Source organism: Pavona decussata, unplaced genomic scaffold (assembly GCF_977016875.1).
Source record: "Pavona decussata unplaced genomic scaffold, jaPavDecu1.1 SCAFFOLD_32, whole genome shotgun sequence".
NCBI lineage: Eukaryota > Metazoa > Cnidaria > Anthozoa > Scleractinia > Agariciidae > Pavona > Pavona decussata.
Window position 1 is genome coordinate 142,788 of NW_028145455.1, and position 23,143 is coordinate 165,930.

Here is a 23,143-nt window from a genome sequence, read left to right on the forward strand (position 1 = left end):
TGCATATTTTAAAAACTTGAATATCTCCGGAACAAAAAGAGATATTTGAAAATAGTAAACAGCATTCTTCTTCACATACAGACTACTTGTTTATGTTTAAAAATGGCTCAGAGTAGAAAGACACGAATTTCGTCATAGTAGCACTTTAACGACATGATTGTGCAAGACGTTGTACGCCTCTTTCTGATTTTTCTATAGATTTGTCTGTATGCAATTTCCCGCGGACTTCAATCCGGTTGAGAATTTCGCGGGAAAAATTATTACTGACCACAAATTGTACGGGAAAATAAAACGTGACTGGGTGCTTTTCAGCACAGCTGCAGCCCCTAACTTGTTGTAGTTAACTGATGGCTTTGATATCTAAAGTTTTTAATTGAGAAATGTTTATCAAATTACTTTGTTTTTACGAAAATGCTTTGTAAGAATATTTGACATCGGAATCTCGTACACTGGTCACTTGATGTGTACTTGCATGTTTTTCCGTTGTGTAAATATCAGAAATCTGATTGAAAATATTCCGCAAGGTGTACAATGTCTTTTTCTAAAGAATCGCAATTAATAGGATTTACGTGTCTGTATCTTTTGTAATGATCTCGGTGTTTGTGCATGTTTTATTTATTCATGCAGGTCGACCGTTTCCGAAGACACATGTTTAGTGTGAAGAAGTACTTAATTCAATTTACTGTTATAAGAACTTAAGAATATTGTAGGTACTCTTGAGTGTGTCTTACCAGAACTAAACATTGCAGAATCACGTCTTCTAGCCATTTTGCTTGACAGAAACTGAATATTACAAACGTGCAAGGCAAGCACAAACACTCCGGAGTGAAACGTACATGTGTAACAGCGAAGGCGCCAGCTCCTACAAGACTGACTTCTAGTGAACCCGCAACGTTTCCCACAATAATTTACAACATATTTAAATTAAATTATTTTTTTTAAAACCTAAACGAAATCAATTCGGCAAGTGTAAACTTGAAAACAAAAACAAAACAAAACAACACTCTACCCAAAAAAGCAGACTTAAAAGTTTCACCAATATATTAAGCGTTTCGCTAGTACAGCTTTTTTTTCACCAAAACAATATCTTCTGTTACTTAAAGTATTAGGAACACATTAAATTGAACATTTAAACACGAAATTTCATAACATTTTATTAAGTTTAAGATCTTTACACGCGCATTATATAAAAAAAGTATAAGCCAGCCTCGTTCCCATGCCGTCGTAAAACGGTTCTCAGAGCTTCATAATAAATCCCGTTTTTTGGTAACTTCCCCTAATGGGATTTTTTGGGACTTTTGGTATGTTATTAAGGATACATTTCTGAGTATAAAACCGTTGAAATACCTTCTGTTGCAATTAGTGGCAGGTTGACCGAATTTTCTTCATAAAATGACTGGACTAGAAAGGGGGTGCAGGCTACCATCTGGGTCATGTTCGAGTATAATAGTTTTGACCACTTCCCCATTTGCATTCATAACAGGTTTGGGTATAGAATGTACTTACAAATTAAAATTGATAAGTAACCGGCGAGTCTGACAAGGACGGCAAAAAGTTTTGAATAGCTAAGAAAAAAAGCGAGAACATGTAGATGTATAATTAAAAGTCCAACTACAGGGGATTTCAAGGCAAATATCTCGATTGCATAGACAAGTTTCTTGACCTAACCTTTCAGTTTGGTTACACTTGTAATTTGTAAACAGTTTTTGAAGCAAGCAGGAACCAACACCGCAAGCTGTGGGATATCAGTACGGAAAATCCCCATCTTGTCCTTGATGAAGTATTGCCTCCCAAGGGACAGGGGTTGTGGCGCTTGCAGCGACTGACAAGAAAGATCAATGATCCAAAAGTTCAAGATTTCAAGTCGTGTCGCGGCGAAGCATTTAGGGACTACTTTACGGGTCATAAAACTCAAAAGGTCAAGAACCACGGAGAACCAAAGTTGACGGTTAACGGTGATTTATTCCAACGAAAAACGACCAATAGTACAGAAAGGCCAAAATGCCAAATCGACCAACTAAAACGACCAGTTAAGCGACCAAACGATCAAACGACCAAAACGACCAATACGACCGTAAACTGAAATACAATACAACGAAACTCTACTAATTAAGTCGAAATAGACGCGCAATCAAAACTAGGTCCTAGCGACGATAATGCGGCTTTCACAATTACATAAACAATTAACTAGCATAAAAGTATCCTAAAACTAATCGAGTTCCGATCAATAGTCGTGCTCTAGAATAATAATAGGAACTGATTTAGAGCCTAGCGCTCTCTAACTTAAAACTTAGTGGGCGTTCCTTCCTGATAAATGCGTTTCCATCCAATTGACGCCTTTGGCGGCTATGAAGCGATTAATCCCTCTTGTGGTTGATTGTACAATAATCCGTTTGTGTACATTCGCCCATAATGAAATCTAACTTAACAACAATAAAAAATTACTTACATATCGGTCCCACTTGTGCCAATTGCAAGGATTCAAGAAAACGCAAACCAAACTTCAATACTATCGTAGGTGACTCTCTAGCAAAAAGAGACGCTACAGCCGCTTTTATATGCGCGTGGGGACGCTAAAAGGTCCGATTACAAGACCAATCAAATCGAGAAAAATACGAATAAACATTGCAACTAGGGACAAGTAACTATGGTCTGATCAAAAAAGGTCAATCAAATAAACGGGAACTGGTTAGTGTCCTTAACAGGGGTTACTGTGCACTGTGCAATCGATGACATAATTCCATCTGCGATAAGACGGAATGCTAAGAAACATCCTTTATCAACAGGTGTATTTTTCAGTTTATTTAACAATGTGTAATGAGCATTTTGACCTACTTCTGTTGCTGCTTGTAAAGTCACACGACTGTTGTGGCTTAGTTTCATGTTGATAAATAAAGATGATGATGATGATGATGATGATGAATATTATTATTATTATTATTATTATTATTATTATTATTATTATTATTATTATTATTATTATTATTATTATTATTATTATTATTATTATTATTATTATTATTATACTGCATAAGCTGTTTTAGGTCTTTTGTTTACAGTGACGTATCTTGTATGTCCTGAGCTTTTGGCTTTGAATTTAAGTCGCACTGAAAGGATTGTAGAGTACTGTTTGAGCTGGATATGTTTCTCGCTCCATTGCGCGCTTTCAGGAAATTCAGGATCGTAAATTTACTCCTGTAAAGCGCCAGAGACCTGCCGCTGACCGCAAAGGACAGGAAGATGAACAGTCCTGTAAAGAATAATGGAATAAATCGTAGAATATAAACGACACCTGTGATAACTAATTGATGAGTGTAAGATCGCCCTAGCACGGGTTTTAGTAACTTAGGCAGCTGAAAAAAAAAACATGAATCTAAAAACTAAATCAAGACTTTAGGGCGACTCTTAAACAAGACCTTGCGAAAACCTTTGCATTTAATTGTGATAATTTGCATTCTACGACAATCTCTTTTTATAGAGATAAGACACTTTAAAGTCAGAATATTTTTGACGATCATTTATCCATTTTAAGGTAAAAATAGTGTACCTTAAAGGGACAATATCAGGATGATTTAGTTGCATTTTAATTTGCTAACATGAAATTGATCCTTGAGCACCAAGGAAGAACTAACTTTAGTAATTTCTATACAAAAAACACAGGATGAAGTGGAAAAAACATTGGGCAATATTTTCAGGTTGCAATCCATTTCCATCCAAGCCATCCGCAGCCAAACATAATTAATAATCATTTCTGTGCACTAGTAGGGTTATTGTTAATACATCTGAATCATTATTTTAACGATTCCATCAATTCAAATATGGTTTTGGATCATTCAAAGTGACCCTAAAACATGTTTTTCTGCCCCGTTATCTTGCGATTAATACCTCACATATAACAAAAGGGGCATGATTAAATGTACCTTGGAGACTGTTTAGAACAACATACGGGTACCACAGGAATGCCAAAGGCTGGAAATTTGCAGCAATCCCAAGAATCCACGTGACCCCCATTACTGACGACATTTTGACACAAATCAGAGCTATGCTGGAGCCATGTCGCTGATTGGTAACTCTTTGGGTTCTCTAAGGAAAGAAATACATAATTATCCTCTAAATTGGCACCGATCGAATACCTAGAACGTCAATGAATCGTGCCGGAGTAAAACAAGCCAACATTCCAAATGTGAACCAATTCGTCGGTCCTTAAGTTAGTCAGTCAGTCAATCAGACGATAGGTTAATCAGACACCAGACAGCGGTCATCATGGCTGAGGAACTCTCTCAATGAGTAATTACTATAGTGAGTCAGTCACGATTAGTCTGGAAGTCGCTCATTTACTCAGTCGGTCCGACAGACAGCTAGTCTTCATGATCATTGAAGTTCTCTATCAGATAGTTGGTTGAAGAATCAATACGTGAATTATTCAGAATTAATTTGATGGTTGGAAGTTTTATTTTGTCATTTAGTGAGTTAGTTACTAATCATTACTTCGTCTTTACATACATTTATGCACTTGCAAACCACTAAGTGTCTGGGGCACCCAACGGATCGTTTCGCTAAATTATCTGTTCGGAAGGCCCTTAATCCCCTACAATTTTCTAAAAATAATTTTCACCTCGAACTTTTGTGATATGGGAAATTTAAGGCCTGGTGTTTTCGGATTGATAAAAATGTCGTTTCGGGGACCGGAAAAAGGTCAGCTAAGATTTTCGGAAAGGAAACAAGACCTAAGTTTTTTGGGAAATGGACAAAAATGCCCTAGTAATTTCGTAAAGACTCAAGTTCCCCTAGAATGACCGAACAAATAAAAGTATTATAGCGCAGCTTTAAATGAATCTACAGAGCTTTAAAGGCACTCCAGATAGCCTAAAATAGCGTTTCAAAGGATCTGAGAGAAAACTCCCATTGGGTGCCCCTGAAGTGTTGTTAGTATAATAGCTATGCGTCGAAAGTAAGCAACAATAACAAAGGTCACGCTGTTTTACTATTACTCAATCACTAAATCACATACTGAGTCACTATGATTTAGCCGTCAGGGTCACCCAACGACAGGACAACATTCTCTATTCTGGCGATTGGAAATGAATTTAGGTAATAAATTTAGTATCAGTGGTCTTACTACCTTCCTTGTTTTGACGATGTGGATCACAGTGTGTCCCAAAGCAATCACATTGAAGAGCAGTAGCAGTGCAACTGGCAGAACAAATGAATAGAGAAGGCCTCTAGGCTCAGATATGAAACATGCCACTTCTCCTTGCCCTGTTAATTAAAAAATGATGCACATTGCATTACAAAGTATTAACTCCGACTAAGCAGTTACTTACAATCTTTTCACTAAACTAAATGATGAAGTCATCTTCACGTCGAGGTCATATCAGTGAGTACAATTTTATTAACTTGCAGGTGCTACTTGCGCTTCATTACTATGTGGATCGGTGAGACGATTGGATTTCAATATAAATGCCGGGTTGGCTTTTTGGTGGGTGGGAGGGAAGGACGGAGGGGGGAGGGAGGAGGGATGAGGCGGAGGAGGAGGGAGAAGGAGGGAGGAGGGAGGAGGGAGGGAGGGAGGGAGGAGGAGGAGGAGGAGGAGGAGGAGGAGGAGGAGGGAGGAGGGAGGAGGAGGAGGAGGAGGAGGAGGGAGAAGGAGGGAGGAGGGAGGGAGGAGGAGGAGGAGGAGGAGGGAGGAGGGAGGAGGAGGGAAGGGGGGAGGAGGATGAGGAGGAGGAGGGAGGGAGGGAGAGGCTGTCGTTGAGTACATCGTCTCTGGCAATCTAACAGCTAATTCGGACTACTATCGCCGAGATTGTTTAGATTGCGACACTCTGAAAGCTATACCACCGTGATTCGAAACACTGTCTCATTAGAAATAACACTTTCCACGCTCACTCACCATAGCCAAAATATCCACTTTTGATAATTTGGTCGATAATCACGCAGATAGACACGACCAATGCCGGAGTTCCCCAGCCATACAGGCAGTATCCGATAAGGCGTTTCTTGTGATTTTTATGATGATTTGACACAACTGCGTCTACGAATAGACCAGAAAAAATACATTCAATACCGAAATACAGCTGTTATCTAAATGGGAGAGGAGGAAAGTTACTCCAATTGTATTGGCTTTGTCACAGCTGAAAACAACTTAGACCGTGGCTTCACTTGCAACTGTGGGATCTGAGGTACATTAAACAATCGCAGCGTTCTACATTAGTGTTCTATGATGATCCATCAAAAGCCAGTGACACATAATAATAAGAATTTTCTATTTATTAATGACAGCCGAGGTGGCCTCTCTTAGAAGCCTGGTGGTTTCTTGACGTCTCCTCGCCATTACCGTAATTTAAATGTTTTTTTCTTTTACTAAGGCAAATAAATGATAATGATGATGATGATGATGATGATGACGACGACGACGACGACGACGACGACGATGATGATGATGATGATGATCATGATGATGAAATCAAAATCAATCAATAGCCAACAAATTCGGCCATGCCCCAGACATTGGTACCGCTTGGGGAATTTTCCTATCATGATTATAAATGACATCCCACCCGGCCAATTTATGAACATAATGAAGGTATTAGAGGTGCTAGGGCAATTTCACATCCCAAGTGAGAAAACGAGAAGGCGCCACAGGAGAACTCAACTTACCCGAAGTGGTAAAAGTGCGATGTACATCATATGCCATGACATTCATCCAAGTGAAGGAGGACAGGACAAAGAAATGAAGAAGAACCGCAATCACCAGACACTGCTCATGATTTGGTGTCTTCACTGCTGAGAAAAACATGGCTTGGTACACCAGCAGAGACAGCGCCAAGTTTATGACGATTTTCCCTGGCAAGTTACGGAGTTCAGCAAACAGTATGTACGTGATCAACAGAAGAACAAGAGACACCATCGACACAATGCAGCCAACAGAAGTGAGAATTTGGAGAGATGCAGGCGTTGTTTTGGTTTTGCTGCTGAAGCTTTGTTTTCTTTCCGTTGTTGTCGCGTTTCTTGAAAAATTCACGCACAGCAGCAATTTGTCATTGCGAATTGTGTAAGATGTGTTGCTGTAAATCTTGTTGTGAGGTTTAATGTAGACGGAACCGTTAGGTAGCTGTTTGTAATCACTTTGGTTGAAAGATATGAAAAGACAGTCTTGACTCAATTCTGTTTCGTTCCTTGTATTTCCTTCAGACATGTTTAGTTTATTCTGTTTATACCCATTCTGTGATCCTGCAGGGACGATCGTCTTACATTTTCCAGTGTATGGGTCGTACACCTCATGAAGGGCACAGGACCAAACTTGCTTGATATTTTGCTGCAGATTCAGCTTTTTGTCATCCACGTAAACACTGTACTTGGATGTGGAACTAAAATCAAATAGGATTGTAAGGGGAGGAGAAACCGGGCCATTTCCAACCCTGCATTCGTCATCCAGATCATATAGTTTAAGGCCGTTACACAGGGCGCATTGCGGGTTCCTAAATCGTGTAATCCTTCCTTCAGCGCGTTTACAAAATGGGAAAGCGTACCGCAGACATTCTTTTTGGCAGTAAGATTGATTCTTTTCCTGGCTAACCTTGAAGCAGTCGTCGAAACGAGGGATACATCGTTCCAAATATTTCTGCTGAAATAAAGCCGGACTCTTTGTAACTGTGCAATTCGTGTGCAAAACGTCCATGCTATCGCTCAAATTAAAAGCTGATGAGTTAAACCATTTCCTACAATCGAATTGAAGCATCCAGTAGGTCGTATTCACAGCACCGTTGCATCTTGCGCAGAAGATATTTCTGTAGGTGATGTGAGTGTCTTTGTCGAACACAGGCAAGTTATTTAAAAGATCACTTTGGTTAACATCCTTGCATTTTTGGCGTACGCTCATTTCTGTCCAGTTCTTTGGACACGCGTTCGAGACAGCATAACCTAAGTACCTTGCAGTTGCGCCGTTCTTGAGAGGAAAGCAGGTTTTTTTCCGACTCAGCGGATTTCCCTGAGGGTTAACACTTCTTCTGCACCTATTGGGAACATGAATTGCGTCATGTAAAAAAGTAACATTTGTAAATGCACTGCAGGCACTCCACTCAAACTAACGGAAAACAAATGATTCAAACTTAACGCAACAGATTAAAAATCCCATCTGGCAGAAGGCAGGGCAGCTTGTTGGTGACAAGCGTGTCCAAGGGATTGAACTCAGGGTTGTCGAGTAGAAAACTCCAGCAAACGCTCATAGGGGAACTTGAGTCCGGCAACACGTCCAGCTACTTCCTCTGTTATTTAGAAGCCACATGTATTTCCTGTTTATCGTTTCACTGGAAAGTATTGCAGTCACCTTTTGGATATAATCGAGGGTCATTCACTTTTTTTTGTTGTTGTTGTTGTTGGTATATTTTTTTTTTTTTTTTTTTTTTTTGCTTTGCTTTGTTTGCCTTTTTTTGAGAAACAAGAAATTAAGATCTTTATGACTTTCAAACTAATAAAATTTACTTGCTTAAGTTAAACATGAAGATAAACAAAATCTGGTCATTTATTAACACTTTTCGTGAAACGTGAAGTTGATAGAAATTGCGTAGGGCTACGGTCGCATTTCTACATGTACGCTAGCAGTCTATGATTAACGCTTTATTCAAACATAGACTTACAGTGCATTGAAGTCAAAACAGCAGTCACCAAATTCATCACAGAGTTTATCACAGAAACAATTAGGTAAATCTTTAATTGGTATCCATAAAGAAGCGTTTCTCTCATCCACACCACACCGTCTGCTGCAAGTGTACTTCTTAAACTCTCTGTAAGTTGATATAGTCCGCAATAACCAACGATGGATTTGTTGATCCCAGTCGGGTCCTCCCAGGTCTGAACAAATAACATACATATATTTGGATACATATAATTGCATGGCACACGTTACTGATTATAGAGAAAACTTTAAGTTTAAAACCTTTTAACTCATCAAAAGCATCCCGATTTGTTAAAAGGATTTGGGCGGTAGATTATATTCAAAGTATTTTTTTGGAAAACAAAAAGTGGTCATGATCAGTTAGCCTTAAAAAAAAATGCTGAAAAGCTCTGTCCATACGAGTCAGAGATACGAGTCATGATCAAAAAGAAACAGACTGATTGTCTTGTTCAAAGTCTGCTCAAATAATACTTAGTTGTTTGACCTGTCCTTTTAAAAGTAAGCCTGTATGGATAGATTGATTGTTCGATAAAGATTAATTTAGAATTAAGGTGACTGCTTTCTTACCATCCGTTGGGACTACATCTGGGATGCATTTCCAGCGAAGTGAACTAATGAGAAAGGTGTCAGGAGAAGGTGCGGTGGTGACAGGTTCAGTGGTGACAGCCACGCTTTTAGAAGCAGCGGTGGGACTTCCTTCCGAGTGTCCTCCGCTGGTTAAGGAACGCTGCCAAGCAGAGGTAGTAGATGACCGAGGGGAGGGAGGCTGCCCATCAGTTTGTGCTGTTGATGGAGGCTGGCCGGTTCCTGGAGGTGATGGAGGTCCACTAGTCTTACTATCTGTGGGTACAGGATCTGGAGGTTGTCCACCGCCAGGAGGCTGTCCACCTTGAGGAAAAGGCGGTCCATCTGTGGGTAGAAAGCCCGGAGGTGGCGCAATGCCAGGGGGGTGTCCACCTGACGAGCTCGACGACGGTGGCCTCGGAGGCCGACCATAAGAAGGTGTTAACGTTGGAGGTACAGGCAACGACGTAGATATTGTTCTAGGAGCCTGACCTAAGATTGAGACGTAAGGGTGCTTTATAATTTGAATCGTGTATACAACCTCATACAATTTGTAACTGTGGTTACTCATTGGCCATTTATCACTGGAACTGTCAGGAAAGTAAGCTGGTAAAGAGATAAATCCGATCGTCTTGAGAGTTTCGTTGGAGTATTTCTAGCAAGCTTTTGAGATAACTGATTTTGAAGGTGAAATATATGAAATGCATCTATTTGAACTGCGAATGAAAGAATTAATAAATGGGAGTTCATGGTAGTTATGAATTCAATTTCAGCAGTTGCGAAAAGAAAGCCTGGACAAATTCAGGTTTGAACGCGATTCCAACCCATGACCTCTCCAATACCGATGCAGTGCTATCAACGAGGGCTTGCAAGCCAACTGGGAACTGGACATTTTGCGAGTTAGTTATTGACCCAAGGAGAAAAAACAATGATAGAAAATGTATGAATATAAAATATATCTGAGCCGCGTATGAATGTAAAAATTAGCGGTCACACGCCTTTTGAGTGCGCGCAACGCCGTAATGGTAATTCACGATTCGTTCACGAAGAATTAACCCTTTTTTAGTTATCGAGGTGTCAATCTTTTCATTTTGGATCCCCTTGTAAAGTTGTAAGCAAACAGAAAGCTGAGGTCGTGAAAAAAAAGAAGGTTTAGTACCTCCCAGATTTAAAGTCTATACATTAAAGCAAGATGGGCTTTAATTTGGAAACTAAGCGTGCTTCATTCCATCGGCAACAAGTATGTCGCTTTATAGAATCACGCTAACCTTAATGACAATGTCAAAAGTTCCTGGCTACTAATTTACAAAAAAAAAAAAACCATTCGATAGATACTAGAAAAAATACGGTAATCTGCTAAACAAATTTTCGTGTCCATTTTTCGAAAGTACGGCACCTTGGTTAGTAATTTTGAAATTTGCATTCGGCTTGCAAAAAAAAATAATAAACTGGTTCTTGTAACCTTGCTTCGTTTAGATAATATAAAGAATATAAATTTTTGGGACGTATTTTTATCCTTCCATTAGTTATACTGCCATAAGGAAGAACCACTGATGTGTCATGTAATACGGTTTTAAAGTTCGAGTAGGTTGCCTGTGGTGAAGGAATACTTATGTGTAATAAAAATAAAAGTGAGCGATTAAGCAGTACTTTCCTACTCTGCTTGTGTCCCAAAATTTCGCGAAATGAGATTTAAGTTTTTGTTCAGTTTCAAACGAGAAATCTCGTGGATGTGCAAGATTACAGCCGTTGGAACGTTGTTGAGTCATTCTTCATCCCTACGAAATTTGATGTACAGATAACAGCAACTTAGGAAGGTACACAAAATACCTGAAATATGATCGACTAAGCCTCAAGGAAAAGACTGTGGATACCATTATTATTTAGATTTCTTGCAAATTTACCTGTGCTCTGCGCTTTTGCTTCTCTCCAAATATTCGTTTGGAAAAGCACCACAAGAAGTGATATAACTGCCACCTGTGTGATAGGGCGATGAATCAACAGCATTCTGTGACGCACCTGTAACGTTGGCATAGAAAGAAATCTTTAGAAAAGGATTCACTAATTTGATTGTTGGGACAAACTGAAGGAAAATTATAAATTATACCGACTTTAGGTCGTATTGGGGTAGTGCGCTTCAACTAGTTCCTCTGTATCGATAATTAAAAATCAATCTTTCAACATGAACTATTTGCTCAACTACAGCTTTAATGAAAAGAGAAAGTCAACAAGAAGCAGCAATGTTAAATATCCGATTAGGAATCTGCCATGAAAATATTTTTATCCATCTTCCCCTATTTCTGTGACATGGATATCCTAGCTCATTGTCGGTTTCAAATTCTTTAACCCAGGTTTCGCTATGTAGAGTTCCTTGGGTAGGTTGGAAATCGACCGTACGCAAATTGTTACACTTTCATTTCATTACATTCTAACTTTTGCAATAAAGTGTTGTAATAAATTAAATTTTGTCAGAATCGTGTCCTAGTCGTATTGATATCAAGAATAAACGTCGATGACTGCACGCACCTTTTTCAAATAATGGTTCTGAATTCTACAAATCCGAAGGATGAAATCTACTTAGGAAAGAAGTTAAAACCGTGCCATGGGCGCACAAAGAAGTACTTTGCGTTCACAATTCAGCAAGCATGAAATGTTAGAAACAGGTGTCCGTATTGAGTTTCTGAAAACACTGTGCTGGAGTATAAAATTTAAAAACTTATTTTAAATTTGCCTTTTCATGCACTACTCACTGTGCTTAGCGGTCCAAAGAACTTGAAGACGTTTTTTTTTTTTTTTTTCAAAAGATCCCGGGTAGATAAAAAAGAACTTCTCCAATCACATTTTGTTGTTGTGAAAACACACCAGCACGCATTTAATGATATAATCACGGCGTAGCTGATATAATATATGTCATTAAGATTAATGATTTTTGTTGCACAGAAAAAGTACCTCAGCTAAGGAATTCAGCCGTGATAAAATTAATATTTTTAAACGAAGCAATAGATACTCTCAGAAGCCGGCGAAAAAACCAAGATTAACCACTAATTTTTCTCAGCTATCTATTTTTGGAAAAAAAAATCTAGAACAGCAAGAAATAAGGTAATATTTTAATCATAATTATTACTGTTTTTAGGCGTTTCTTGGGCGACAATTTTTACTATGAAAGCATTTTGCAACTAGGCGAAAATGCCACAAAGTTTAGCAAGTTAACCTCCGGACAAATGAAATGTATATTTATGACAAACTTGAGATGACGATGACTAACTGGTGGAAGCGTTAATTGAAGCATCAGAATCGTGTTTTCATAACAGCCATCACGGGTTGTAGAACTAATCCCTCGAATTTAAACCTTTTCATCAGTCACAGTAGCCACAATCAACTAAAAGAGTGTCGTTTTCTTCGGACTTATTTCAAGAGAGACATTCACTAATTACATTAATAATTCATAATAATAGATTAACCATCCAATAAGAACGTAGCAAATGGCTAATTTGCCTGATGCTACCAAGGCAAAGCCAGCTTGGGTACACAAGTTGGATGTTCAACCTTATTTACATGTAACTAGGGTGCTATATTTTCAGAAATCAAAACTCAATTTGAATTATTACAATTTCAGCGACTCCTTTTTCTCTTAGCGGTCAGATCATGTACCCAATTTTTTAAGTCATCATCATTTGGCTCTAGACTTCGTTTGCAATCTCTAAACTGATGTATTCTGAAACGTCAGCCTGTTCAGATTAACCGCTTAAACAACTGTAGTCCATACTTGGCTTTATGACAGCAAAATTCACTGTAGTGTGTTTGACAGGCTGTCAAGATTCAGGAAAAAGAATAACAAGAAACTTTACACAATCTTTACACAGACACATCTCCTATCTCTTACCGACCAACGAGCGAAATTTATGAAGACGATAATTTTAATTTTTCCTTTTTAAAAAAAAACTACTTTAATCATGGCAAGAGTACAAAAAAATTGCTGTTGTTGCATGTTTGAATCGAATTCTAGTGGCTTGAGTTTCCGACTTGAGCCTCTTTGTTTTGTTGAATTATTTGATTCCTTTCTGATGCAAATATCAATCAAACCTCCTTTTCCCACTTCCATTCTCTATTTCTATTCAGTTTTACAAATACGCTATCTCAAAATTTTCAGAATTTCAACTCAAAAGCTCGACTGACGTTAGAGAAAACGCAAACCACTCTTCAACAATGTTTATTTTTCTCTCAGGAAAGAACAATAGCGTATCGAAAAGTTTCAAAGCTCTGCAGAGTGTACGTTAAGATTATAATTTATGCTGTTGTTATCGAAATATATTGACATGGCCGTGAAATTACCCAATTTGTTTCAATATTGCACCAGATTCCTTGGCTAAAAAAGTTAGAAAATCGTCTTTCTATTTAACAGATTTGGTAATTTCCAAATCAAAACACCATCAAGTAGCGGTTTTATGAAAACGTAACGTCAATTTGTAAAAAGGAAACACCTACCAGCTTTCGATGACAGAGATACCACAACCTGTTGTTGGGTGTATATTTCTAACTGTTGGTAGGGCAGCTCGCGGATTAACAAATTAGCGTCTTGAAGTCTCCTTGGCGGACGATGGATAGCCGTCGTTTCAGAAAACGAACCTGATGTCACCAATTCAAAAGCTTAATATTTTTCCCTCCAAAGAAACAGCAAATGCAAACACTAAATGTAATTAAAATACATAATATATGATTATACATCATTCGTTCTAAGACTTCTTTGTTGAATTTGTCAGTTTTGGTCGTTGACACTGGATAGAAGTTGAAATACTGGTGTTAATTGAAAAAGGATGTTACGATAAAACTTTACCTGACTCAGTCCGCTTAATAAAAGTAAAATTAGAACTTGGGCAGAGAGATTCGAAAGTTATAAATAAAATAAAAAAAGATATCTTTACTCAGTATTCACTGGCTTTACACAGCAGTTTGTTGGTGTTTAAATATGCATAGCAACTGGTCAAAAGCAGCCTGACAATTATTCACATGTTTCTTTTCAAATAGGTCGTAGGAAAAAGATTAATTAGAGTAAAAAAGGCCTTTCCATTTGTTTCGCCTTAGAAAGAGGTATGCATACTGAACTAAGGTAAAGATCAAAATTTGGAAACAAAAAATACAGCTTTAATGTTAATGGTGAAGAAGGTTGTTTGCTGGTCATTAATTTTTCCCTGTCAATAACAGTCGTGCATTATTTATTGCAGTATAGTAATGCCTCAAACATATACTGAGCAGCAATTGTATCGACTCAGAATTTTCCCAGATATTTTCACCTTGCTTTGACTATTCTTAATTAAGCTTTTAACACCCAAAGAGTTTGAAATTCGACGGCCTCACTATAACAATTCGGTCTGTAATAGTGAGAGATATACCTGTAGTTTGACAACTCGCCCATTATAAAAGTCAACCCTTATTATCCAAATGATTTTGAGATCTGATAAACTTTGAGTTGAAAAGTAAGATTTAAACGTCGGAAAAGCATTGAAAACATACATACACTTTATTCACATTTCCAACATATCTCATAAGAAAATTACTTCATTTCACTGCCAGAAATGAAAATCGAAATTTACATTTAATTTGCATTTTAGATTTGAGATATTTTTTTTGGAATTCCATGTAAGGAGGTACAAGCTATAAAGTGCAGCAGATGTTATGCACAAAAATTCTTCGAGGCAGAATGCTAACCATCAGTTTTCATCACAGAGATCGTACCTTAAGTTCCTAAAAATGAAGTAAATTGTTTTTAGGTTAAATGGAATATATTAAGGTTTAAATTTTTTGTTAAGGTGACAATGAAGACTTCGTTCATTAACTGTATTGTTTCCAAGTTAAGTTACCACGTCTGCCAAGGATCCGTACTTATAAACAACCTAAATGAATAAAGCTATACTTAAAATTTCATCAGTGTTGTTGCGTACTACTTGCAAACAAAACGAGATTCTATCGAGGCATCACAATCTTTTACAGTCTTATTTAAACATGATATTGAAATCTCTTGCCAACGAACGAAATTCATGAAGACACTAAATGTTTGTTCTTTTCATTCCTCTCTGATCCCAACATCGAACAAACCTCTTTTGCATAAAAACGCTGTTTAAGAATTTTCAGAATTTTAGAAGCTCGATAAAACGGTAACACACAAAAATGTTTTTAAAAGATTTTTTTTTCGGAAAAACTGATTGACTGGCATATCCAGAGTTTGTAATGTTTGCTCTACAGAGTACATATTAACATTATAACAAATGCTATTTCTGGCGTTATATATTAACATGGCAGTGAAAATATAAGGTTTATTTCATTATCATTGTTTCACTAGACGCTTTGGCTTGAAACCTTTGAAAACCGACGTTTAAAATAATTGTAGGGAATTTACTAGTCTAAACTACTTGCATTTGAAAACATCAGCATCTGGTATGAAATATCATTTGAAAAAACACTTACCAGCTTTGGAGGGCTGCGATATCCGGTTCTATAGCTGAAAATACATCTCGAACTGCTGCTGAGGGAGCTGGATTGGCCTCAAATTAACTGCCCCACAAAACCCTTCGAATAAGTTGTCTTGGAGTCTTCTTGCCGGACGGTGGATAGTTCTTGCTTCAGTAAATAATTTTACAGGGAATCACATGTACAGTCGCGATATTTTCACTTCAAAAATATTAATAACAACACATTAGCACTAAATGTGTTTGTACATTACTCATTCTAAAAACTCTTTGTTGAATTTCTCACTTTTGGTCCGCGTTCAAATAGAAGCTGGCTTGAAATACTAGTGTTAATTGTAAAAGGATCCTACGGTGAAAATTAACCTGGCATTCAAAAATATGTCATGGATAATTATTTTAAACGAAGTATAGAAAATTCTCCTATTCCATTTGTTTCGCTATGCAAAGTGAGCTCAAACAATTTGTCAAAAATTTCAAGGAAAAAAACAAGGTTTAACGTTGCTAGTAAATAACGTTTTGCAACGTATCAAATTTGCCCATGATTAAAATTTTCCTTTTGATAAAATGCATGCATTATTCTGATCATTACAGTTACTGGAATCAGTGCTTCAAAATGTACTGGGCAGCAGTTATATCTACTCACAATTTTGGGACTTTCTGATCGTATTTAGCTTTTTCTTACGCTTTTAACACTTACAAGTTTAGACAGCACAGCACACAAATACAAATTTGGTCTAGCGAGAAACATACCTGTAATTTGACGGCTGGTAGAAGGACAGCACGTCTAGCTATGATGAAAACAACTTAGTTATCCAACCGGATGTGACATAATAGACTTTAATTTAAAAATTAACGTTTTAACGCCTGGAAAAGCATTTATTGGAGGAAAAAAAAATCAGAAAGAAATTACTTAATTCCACTGGCAAAAATTAATTGAAATTTGCATTTAAATTGCATTTCATTTGTCAGCTCCTTTTCGGAAAGCATTATAAGAAGTTATGTTATCAGGCGCAACAGAAGGTTTTGACGGAAAATTAAAAAATCGTCGGAATGTTAGTTATAAATTTTCATCAGAACGGCATTTAATTTTTTAAGTGTTTTAAGGTTTTCTGGTATATCTTTAGCTATAAATTTATTTTTTGCTAAGAAGAGACCTCGTTAATTAACTTGATGTTTTCAAGTCGTTACCACGCACTCAGCTTTACTTACAAACAACCTATATGACTACAAAAATGCTTAATACACGATAATGCAACAAAAAAAAAACCAAGGTTGGTTTCACCGTTAGGGAAATAGTGAGGTCAGCTTTTCTCTTTTTTGCATTGTTTGTTCTACATTTTGTTGCTCATTAGATCCTTTTCTTCAAGATCTGTTGCTTTTATTTTGTCGCGGTGGTCCCAGTTACAAATACAGCTACTGGTATTTACAAATACTTTATATATTTGTTCGGTGTTTTTGCTTACTATTTAACAATTATTCCACGAGCGCGCGTTGGATGTGAGATGACAAATATCGCGCCGAGTTGGCTATAATCATCTCATATCCAACAAGCGCGAGTGGAATAATTGTTTTATTAAAAACAATCTAGAAATATTGCTAGATCTTGCTGAATTCGCTTTGCAAAAACCACCAGAAGACAATTTAATGGCCGCTGTTCCTCGGGCATGGTATAATGGCTCATATACCATGGCTGCTAAGCCAATCAAATTCCTGGAATTGCATTTTACAATGATCCAGTTTTTACATGATAATTGCAGATAGCTGCTTTCAAAGCCGCATCTATCGCAGTTGTGTAAGCACGGCTCCCCTCCATTGCAAGTGATTAGTGAAAACTAAGATGCAATTATTCAAATGAAAGATAACGTGAAGTTCATAAATAAATTCTGGACATTTATTCCTCTGAATTCTTCCTCAAAAAGGTGTAACCTCACCTTATTTCGATAGTTTAAAGATTTACTGACCCATTTGATTTGTGTCGGTTTTCGATTCTCAGTCTAAATTATTACTGATCCCACTCAATTTACTGAACTTTGAACAACAGAAATGAGTAAACATGGCAAAGCATGATTATTCATTTTCCTTTATTTGTGTCTCTTTGCTTCATTGTCAAGCTAAATTTTGATATCTCGTTAGGATCCTTTTCTGAGAAGTTTTACAATTTTGGGGCGTGTTTTTAACCCGAGGAAGTGTTTTCAGTCTTTGCTAGTGTTTACCGAGCCACCGTATGGGGCCAGGGAGAGCGGATACCACCCTACTCCACAACTTGACAAGTATAAAAGCTATGACAACGGGAGATGACTTCATGTTACAGGAGAATTACGCCACCATCGCAAAATGACGCCCATCTTAGATTTCTTGATTTCCCAAAATCCTCAGGGAAAAAAACATTGACCAAAAGGTAATCAAAATGAAAAGGAAAAAACGAAAATGATTAAAAATATGAACTTAACTCTGGGAAAGCTAATTTTTACATTACACTGGTTTCTATGGTAACATGAAATTCAGTGAATCCTGTCCTTACCTACCATACCAAATATTTCCCAGATAAATTTCTGATAAAGTCACGAATTTTCGTGTCATAAGCGTGAATATCAAAAACGCGTGGGCAGACTCAGCCATCTACGGTCTCCATAGAGTTGAATGACGCACGACACTTCAGTATATTTATAACAGGCAGACATTACGCGAAAAGTTGGCAAAAGTAGCTAGAAGCATTAAGTAAATTACACTAGCGTTTCAGATTAGGTTTCCTCCCTCCCTACTTTTCTTCACTTTCCCTTAAAGCACCTTTAACTCCCGTTGGATCTAGCACAAAAATCGTGGAGAAGCTTAACGCTAAAGTCATTTAAAAAAGTTCAGGAGAAAAAATTCAAGTTTGCACGATATTTCAAAGTACTCGAATAAAATCTGGAAAGGGTAGAAAGCTTCCAGTTCAAATAATTTTAGTTTTTATTTTCAGAATCACACACGATTGCCAAAAACAAACCTTTAGCCGCTTATTAAGCCTGCGGCACATTAACACTCGATTTCTGTTAATGGAAGCAATCAAGTGATAACTTTATATTTGTGTCTCTAGTAGATAATTCTGGTGGACAGGTGGAATTTCGATTCTCCGGTCCATTAACTTAACGAAATTAAATCCCACGAAAAACTAAAGAATTAGGGTAAAGCTCTTAGTAATGACATTATTTCTACTGTTTTAAGTTAGATATATAATTTGATTTGTTCAAATTTCAAGTCTCATGTTTTGGTGTCAGTGACCGTCAGTCACTTAGCTTCAGTGCTACATCGGATTCCAGTGTATTTCGTGCGCTGTTTTCCCCATTTTAAAACTGGCGTATTTTACCACAAAGACCATGAATAGACCATGTCAATGCTTAGCAGAATGCATTAACTATGAGGAAAAACCTTCCTGTTATTATTTGCGTTGAAACAAGAAATCCTCCCATGAAAATTATGGTTTTCTCTCTTGTCTTTGCCGATCTTGAAATGGTTTCATACTTTCCTTAGCTAATTGCTTGATACAAATTTCATTATTAAAACAGTGCAAAATTACTCAAGAGTCGTTGCCAAGGAAAGCAACGTTGAAAATTTCTAGACTATCCTGACTTTTTGTTATAAACAATTATAACTTTCGCTAACATAATATAAAATGTCTGAAAACTTAAAATGACACCCCAAACCTTGTTTACAGCTTGCAATCAAGAATACCGACTTGAGGAGCCAAATCGTCCTCACACCATCAATCCATGCATTTACCATTTATATAAAATATCTCCTTGAAAGGAAACCTTTTAAACCTTCGCAAACGGAACAATTGATATTGAAATCATAAACGAGTGCTGTGCATTAAATTTCAAAGGCTCAGTTTGCCTCGTCCATTAATATTTATCCGGTTACAATATGCTTTTCTTATGGAAAGAGAAAATACACACTTCATTTGTTTCCTTGACACCTTCTTTCCTGCGGAGATAGGGTTTTATGTGCGTCGCCAGATGTTTTCGATACAGTCGAACCTCCACTAACGGCCACCTCTCTACAACGGCCACGTTTTTCTGTCCCGGCGGACAGTCCATACATTCGCTGTTGTTTAAACCTCTCTACGACGGCAACGGCCCGTTAAAGTGCGTCCCCAACTGCCAAAATAACCTCTCGACAACGGCCAGTACAGTACGTTTTTGTAAAAAACTTCTTTTTAAAACTGATGCAGTAATCGACATTTGTCTTTGGAACATTACGTTTCTGTATCCATTTTAATGATATACGTATTTTGATTGTGTTCCGTTTATATGCTGCAGTAAGCATAACTTGTCTACAATAATATAGCGAATGTTTCGAACCTTGCTCGTTTCGCCTTGTTAACATTTTGATTCAAAACATTATTTACGTTTTATTGTGTATTTTATCTATATATATATATTATTTAAGATTGGATTGCCATCGTAGACTGCAGTAAGCATGAGCTTGGCACAATAAACACGTTGTACCTCCCCCCCCCCCCCCCCCCCCACACACAAAAAAAAGTGTCATATTACACCCCTACCTCCCCATAACGGCCACCTCTCCACAACGGCCACTTTCTTCTGTCCCCATGGTGGCCGTTGTGGAGAGATTCAACTGTATTTCATTTTTCAATCTTCCGAGTTTTAGTAAGTACGTCATCTTTTGAACCGCAAAGTATTATGTTTTATAACGTTATAACCTATTAGTACACCAAAAGATCCTCTCTCAGTACACGAAAGCTAAAACAGTATTTCAAAATTGAACGTTTTTAAGGAAAAGGCACTCTTACAAAATGAATGTTTTCGTTAAGGGACCGATCGTTTATTACGTTCTAGGGGGGGGGGGGGAAGGAGGGGCGGTGGTTTTCCAAAAAATCGAGTGTATGAAAATCCCCCCCCCCCCCCCCCAAAAAAAAAAATCTTTCAAACAAACGTTTTACACCCCACTGCAATGACAGTTTGAAAATTTTACCCCTCCCCCCCCCCCCCCCCACTCCCCCATGGTTGGCTTGGTGGTTGAATTGTTGAGAAGTTCTTGGGCACAACGCTTGGTTACATGCGCCAGCTCTCTGAATCTGAACTGGCAAGAGAAACAATCAGAAGTTAGGCGAAATTCAAGTAAGGGAACGTACCTTAGAATATCTCTTCAATGTCTTGATAATAACGATGTTTTGTTATTGCTAGAGTCTATTCTTCAGTCGTCAAAAGAATGTACACTGAAGGTCAAAGCAGCTCGGGGCTTGAGAGCAGTACAGGAGCATTTGATGTGTGGATGTGGATCAAGGATGTGGATATATAGATTTGGAAGAAGCCTACCATCTCTATTCGTCTTTTGGTCAATTTTTTTGCCCAGATAAACAAGCCTTCAGAGATAAACTGCTTGATTAAATACACGGTTTGCCTGTCTATGTCATTACTCAACCTATTACGTGCAAGATCTTTGTCGCTCTAGGCCCAGTTGCTCGAAGAATGGTTAGCGCTAGCCCGGGTTAAATGCCATGACAACCTATGGTTAGCGCTAACCATGCTTCGAGCAACTCAGCCCTGAAGAATAGTAGCGATATGGAGAAGTATCTAGTCGATTTTACCAACTCTATAATTGATGAGAAGAATGATTGCTACATACATTTAGTTGGTACCCTTAAAATTTTACCCCCCTCACTTTTCGTACAAGGTAAAAAATTACCCCCCCCCCCCCAAAAAAAGAGCTCGTTTAAAAAAATTACCCCCCTCAAAAACCACCCCCCCCCCCCCCTAGGACGCAATAAACGATCGGTCCCGCCTAAGGACTGAACCTAACGAATGAAAAATACATTGTTTTATTTAGGAATTTGGTAAGCGGAAGACAATCTGTTTCAGGTTGTCCTTAAAAATGAAACAAAAAATAATTAAACATATAATTACTTTATTTTTACAGAATGGAAACGAAGAAACTACCTCGTTGCCCTAGAAGAGAGTAGTTTAACTAAAAAGTTAAAGTTAATTATTCTCTGTTGGATAGTCCAGTCATCTTGTGGTTTGAAGTCAAACTAATTGCAACAGAATTTCTGTCACTGCCAAATGATAGATAGTGGTCAACTTACCAACATACTAAAAGTTCCCTTAAATTCGTTTGGTGGAACATGCTTAGATTAAGGACGGTGCCTACTAATACCGAAGTATTTTTGTGCGGTTTATGACTGTGTGGGGTAAGTAGACCTTAGCAAGGGCTATTGGAATCCAAAAAGAAAATTGGGGGTAACCACGCATTTTTCAGAGATAATTAAGCAATAATATCTCTAGAAAGCGCCAAAATATAAAGGAATGTATGGGATTTTTTTACTAAATTGAAGCTTAATTATCTCTGAAAAAAGCATGGCTACCCCCAATTTTCTTTTCAGATACCAAAGGCATTTGCTAAGTTCTGCTTTCTCCGTATAGTTTTAAACCGTGCAAAAATATTCCTGTATTAGTAGGCACCACCCATAAGAAACTCGAGTATCTTGCGATGCGCAGAACGTATGCGCAGTAACAATAGTAGGCACCGTCCTTAAGCATTATAATATTTCGAGCATGTACCACAGGGTACCCACGTCGCGGAAAGATATGTTTTAATTAATAAGTTAACTTTAATTGCAAGAAAGGCTAAATATTGTTACTAGCTAACGCAAATGTGTTTTTTCTATTACTTGCACAGCACGTTTGATGGATTTGATAAAGACTGAAACATTTCAAGTTTGGTATAACAGGCACAGGGTGTGGTCCATAATTCAACAGGTCCGACCTGTTTTTTGGTAAAAAAAAAAAAGAAGAAGAAGAAGAAGAAAAAGAAAAACAATCCCATAATATATAACATCATCATAGCTTATCTGGTAACCTCTACATAACTATCTAGTTAAACTGATCAAACTGGATTTTGGCGGGGATTCCGATGGGAATTGGAATGGGGGAGGGGGTGCTACTCTACCCGTTTGTCGCATATTCAGGAGGGATATTGATGTGATTTTCATTCATCGTTAATGGTGAGGTCTGGTGAGACGGAATTCGTGTAACCCTGTCCTCTACAAGTACCACATGCAGCCGATCAATCCAGTCCATGTTTTCTGCACCTGACAATCTCTAACAAAGACGCGCAAGCTGCTGGTAGGTCAGTTCTTACGGGTAGGCGGACTTCCATCTACTGTTTCCAGCCCCAGTCTTGTGGCCGGGCGCAACACCTCTCCACTGCTGTACCTGGAGGAAAACCCTGAGGCTGTGTTAGACCGCGGCTGAAGAAGTCGGAGGGAGACATTCGGGATGTACAAACGAAATCCCTGTTGTGATCTTCTGGCAGAATTCCGAATATCCTAACGAAACCAGACTTTCGTCAGACCGGCCGTTCTATAGACAAACAAGGGCTTTCTCTCCAACTGCAATAATATCACTCTTTGTGGCATTTTCATTATTAAAAACCTCAT

General features: G+C 37.9%; 1 protein-coding gene across 1 annotated transcript; it reads right to left on the reverse strand.

The window, feature by feature from the left end:
* Positions 1-1,942: 1,942 nt before the first annotated feature.
* On the reverse strand, positions 1,943-13,918 carry LOC146484455 (uncharacterized). The gene is made up of 9 exons (XM_085104481.1): positions 13,727-13,918; positions 11,146-11,260; positions 9,245-9,733; positions 8,640-8,853; positions 6,661-8,015; positions 5,894-6,034; positions 5,123-5,259; positions 3,921-4,083; positions 1,943-3,250 (listed from the first exon to the last, which is right to left on the reverse strand). Exons 2-9 carry the CDS (start codon positions 11,246-11,248, stop codon positions 3,054-3,056), a joined length of 2,799 nt encoding a protein of 932 aa, XP_084960607.1. The 5' UTR covers positions 11,249-11,260; positions 13,727-13,918; the 3' UTR covers positions 1,943-3,053.
* Between the last annotated feature and the right edge of the window lie 9,225 nt (positions 13,919-23,143).

Bases quoted from the DNA above. Each gene is read 5' to 3' on its own strand.
- LOC146484455 (XM_085104481.1), bottom strand. From the start codon at position 11,248: ATGCTGTTGATTCATCGCCCTATCACACAGGTGGCAGTTATATCACTT. The intron at 5,260-5,893 runs GTGAGTGAGCGT...TTTAATTAACAG, and splicing joins AAGTGGATATTTTGGCTATG to GGCAAGGAGAAGTGGCATGT. The intron at 3,251-3,920 runs GTACATTTAATC...TATTCTTTACAG, and splicing joins TGTTCTAAACAGTCTCCAAG to GACTGTTCATCTTCCTGTCC.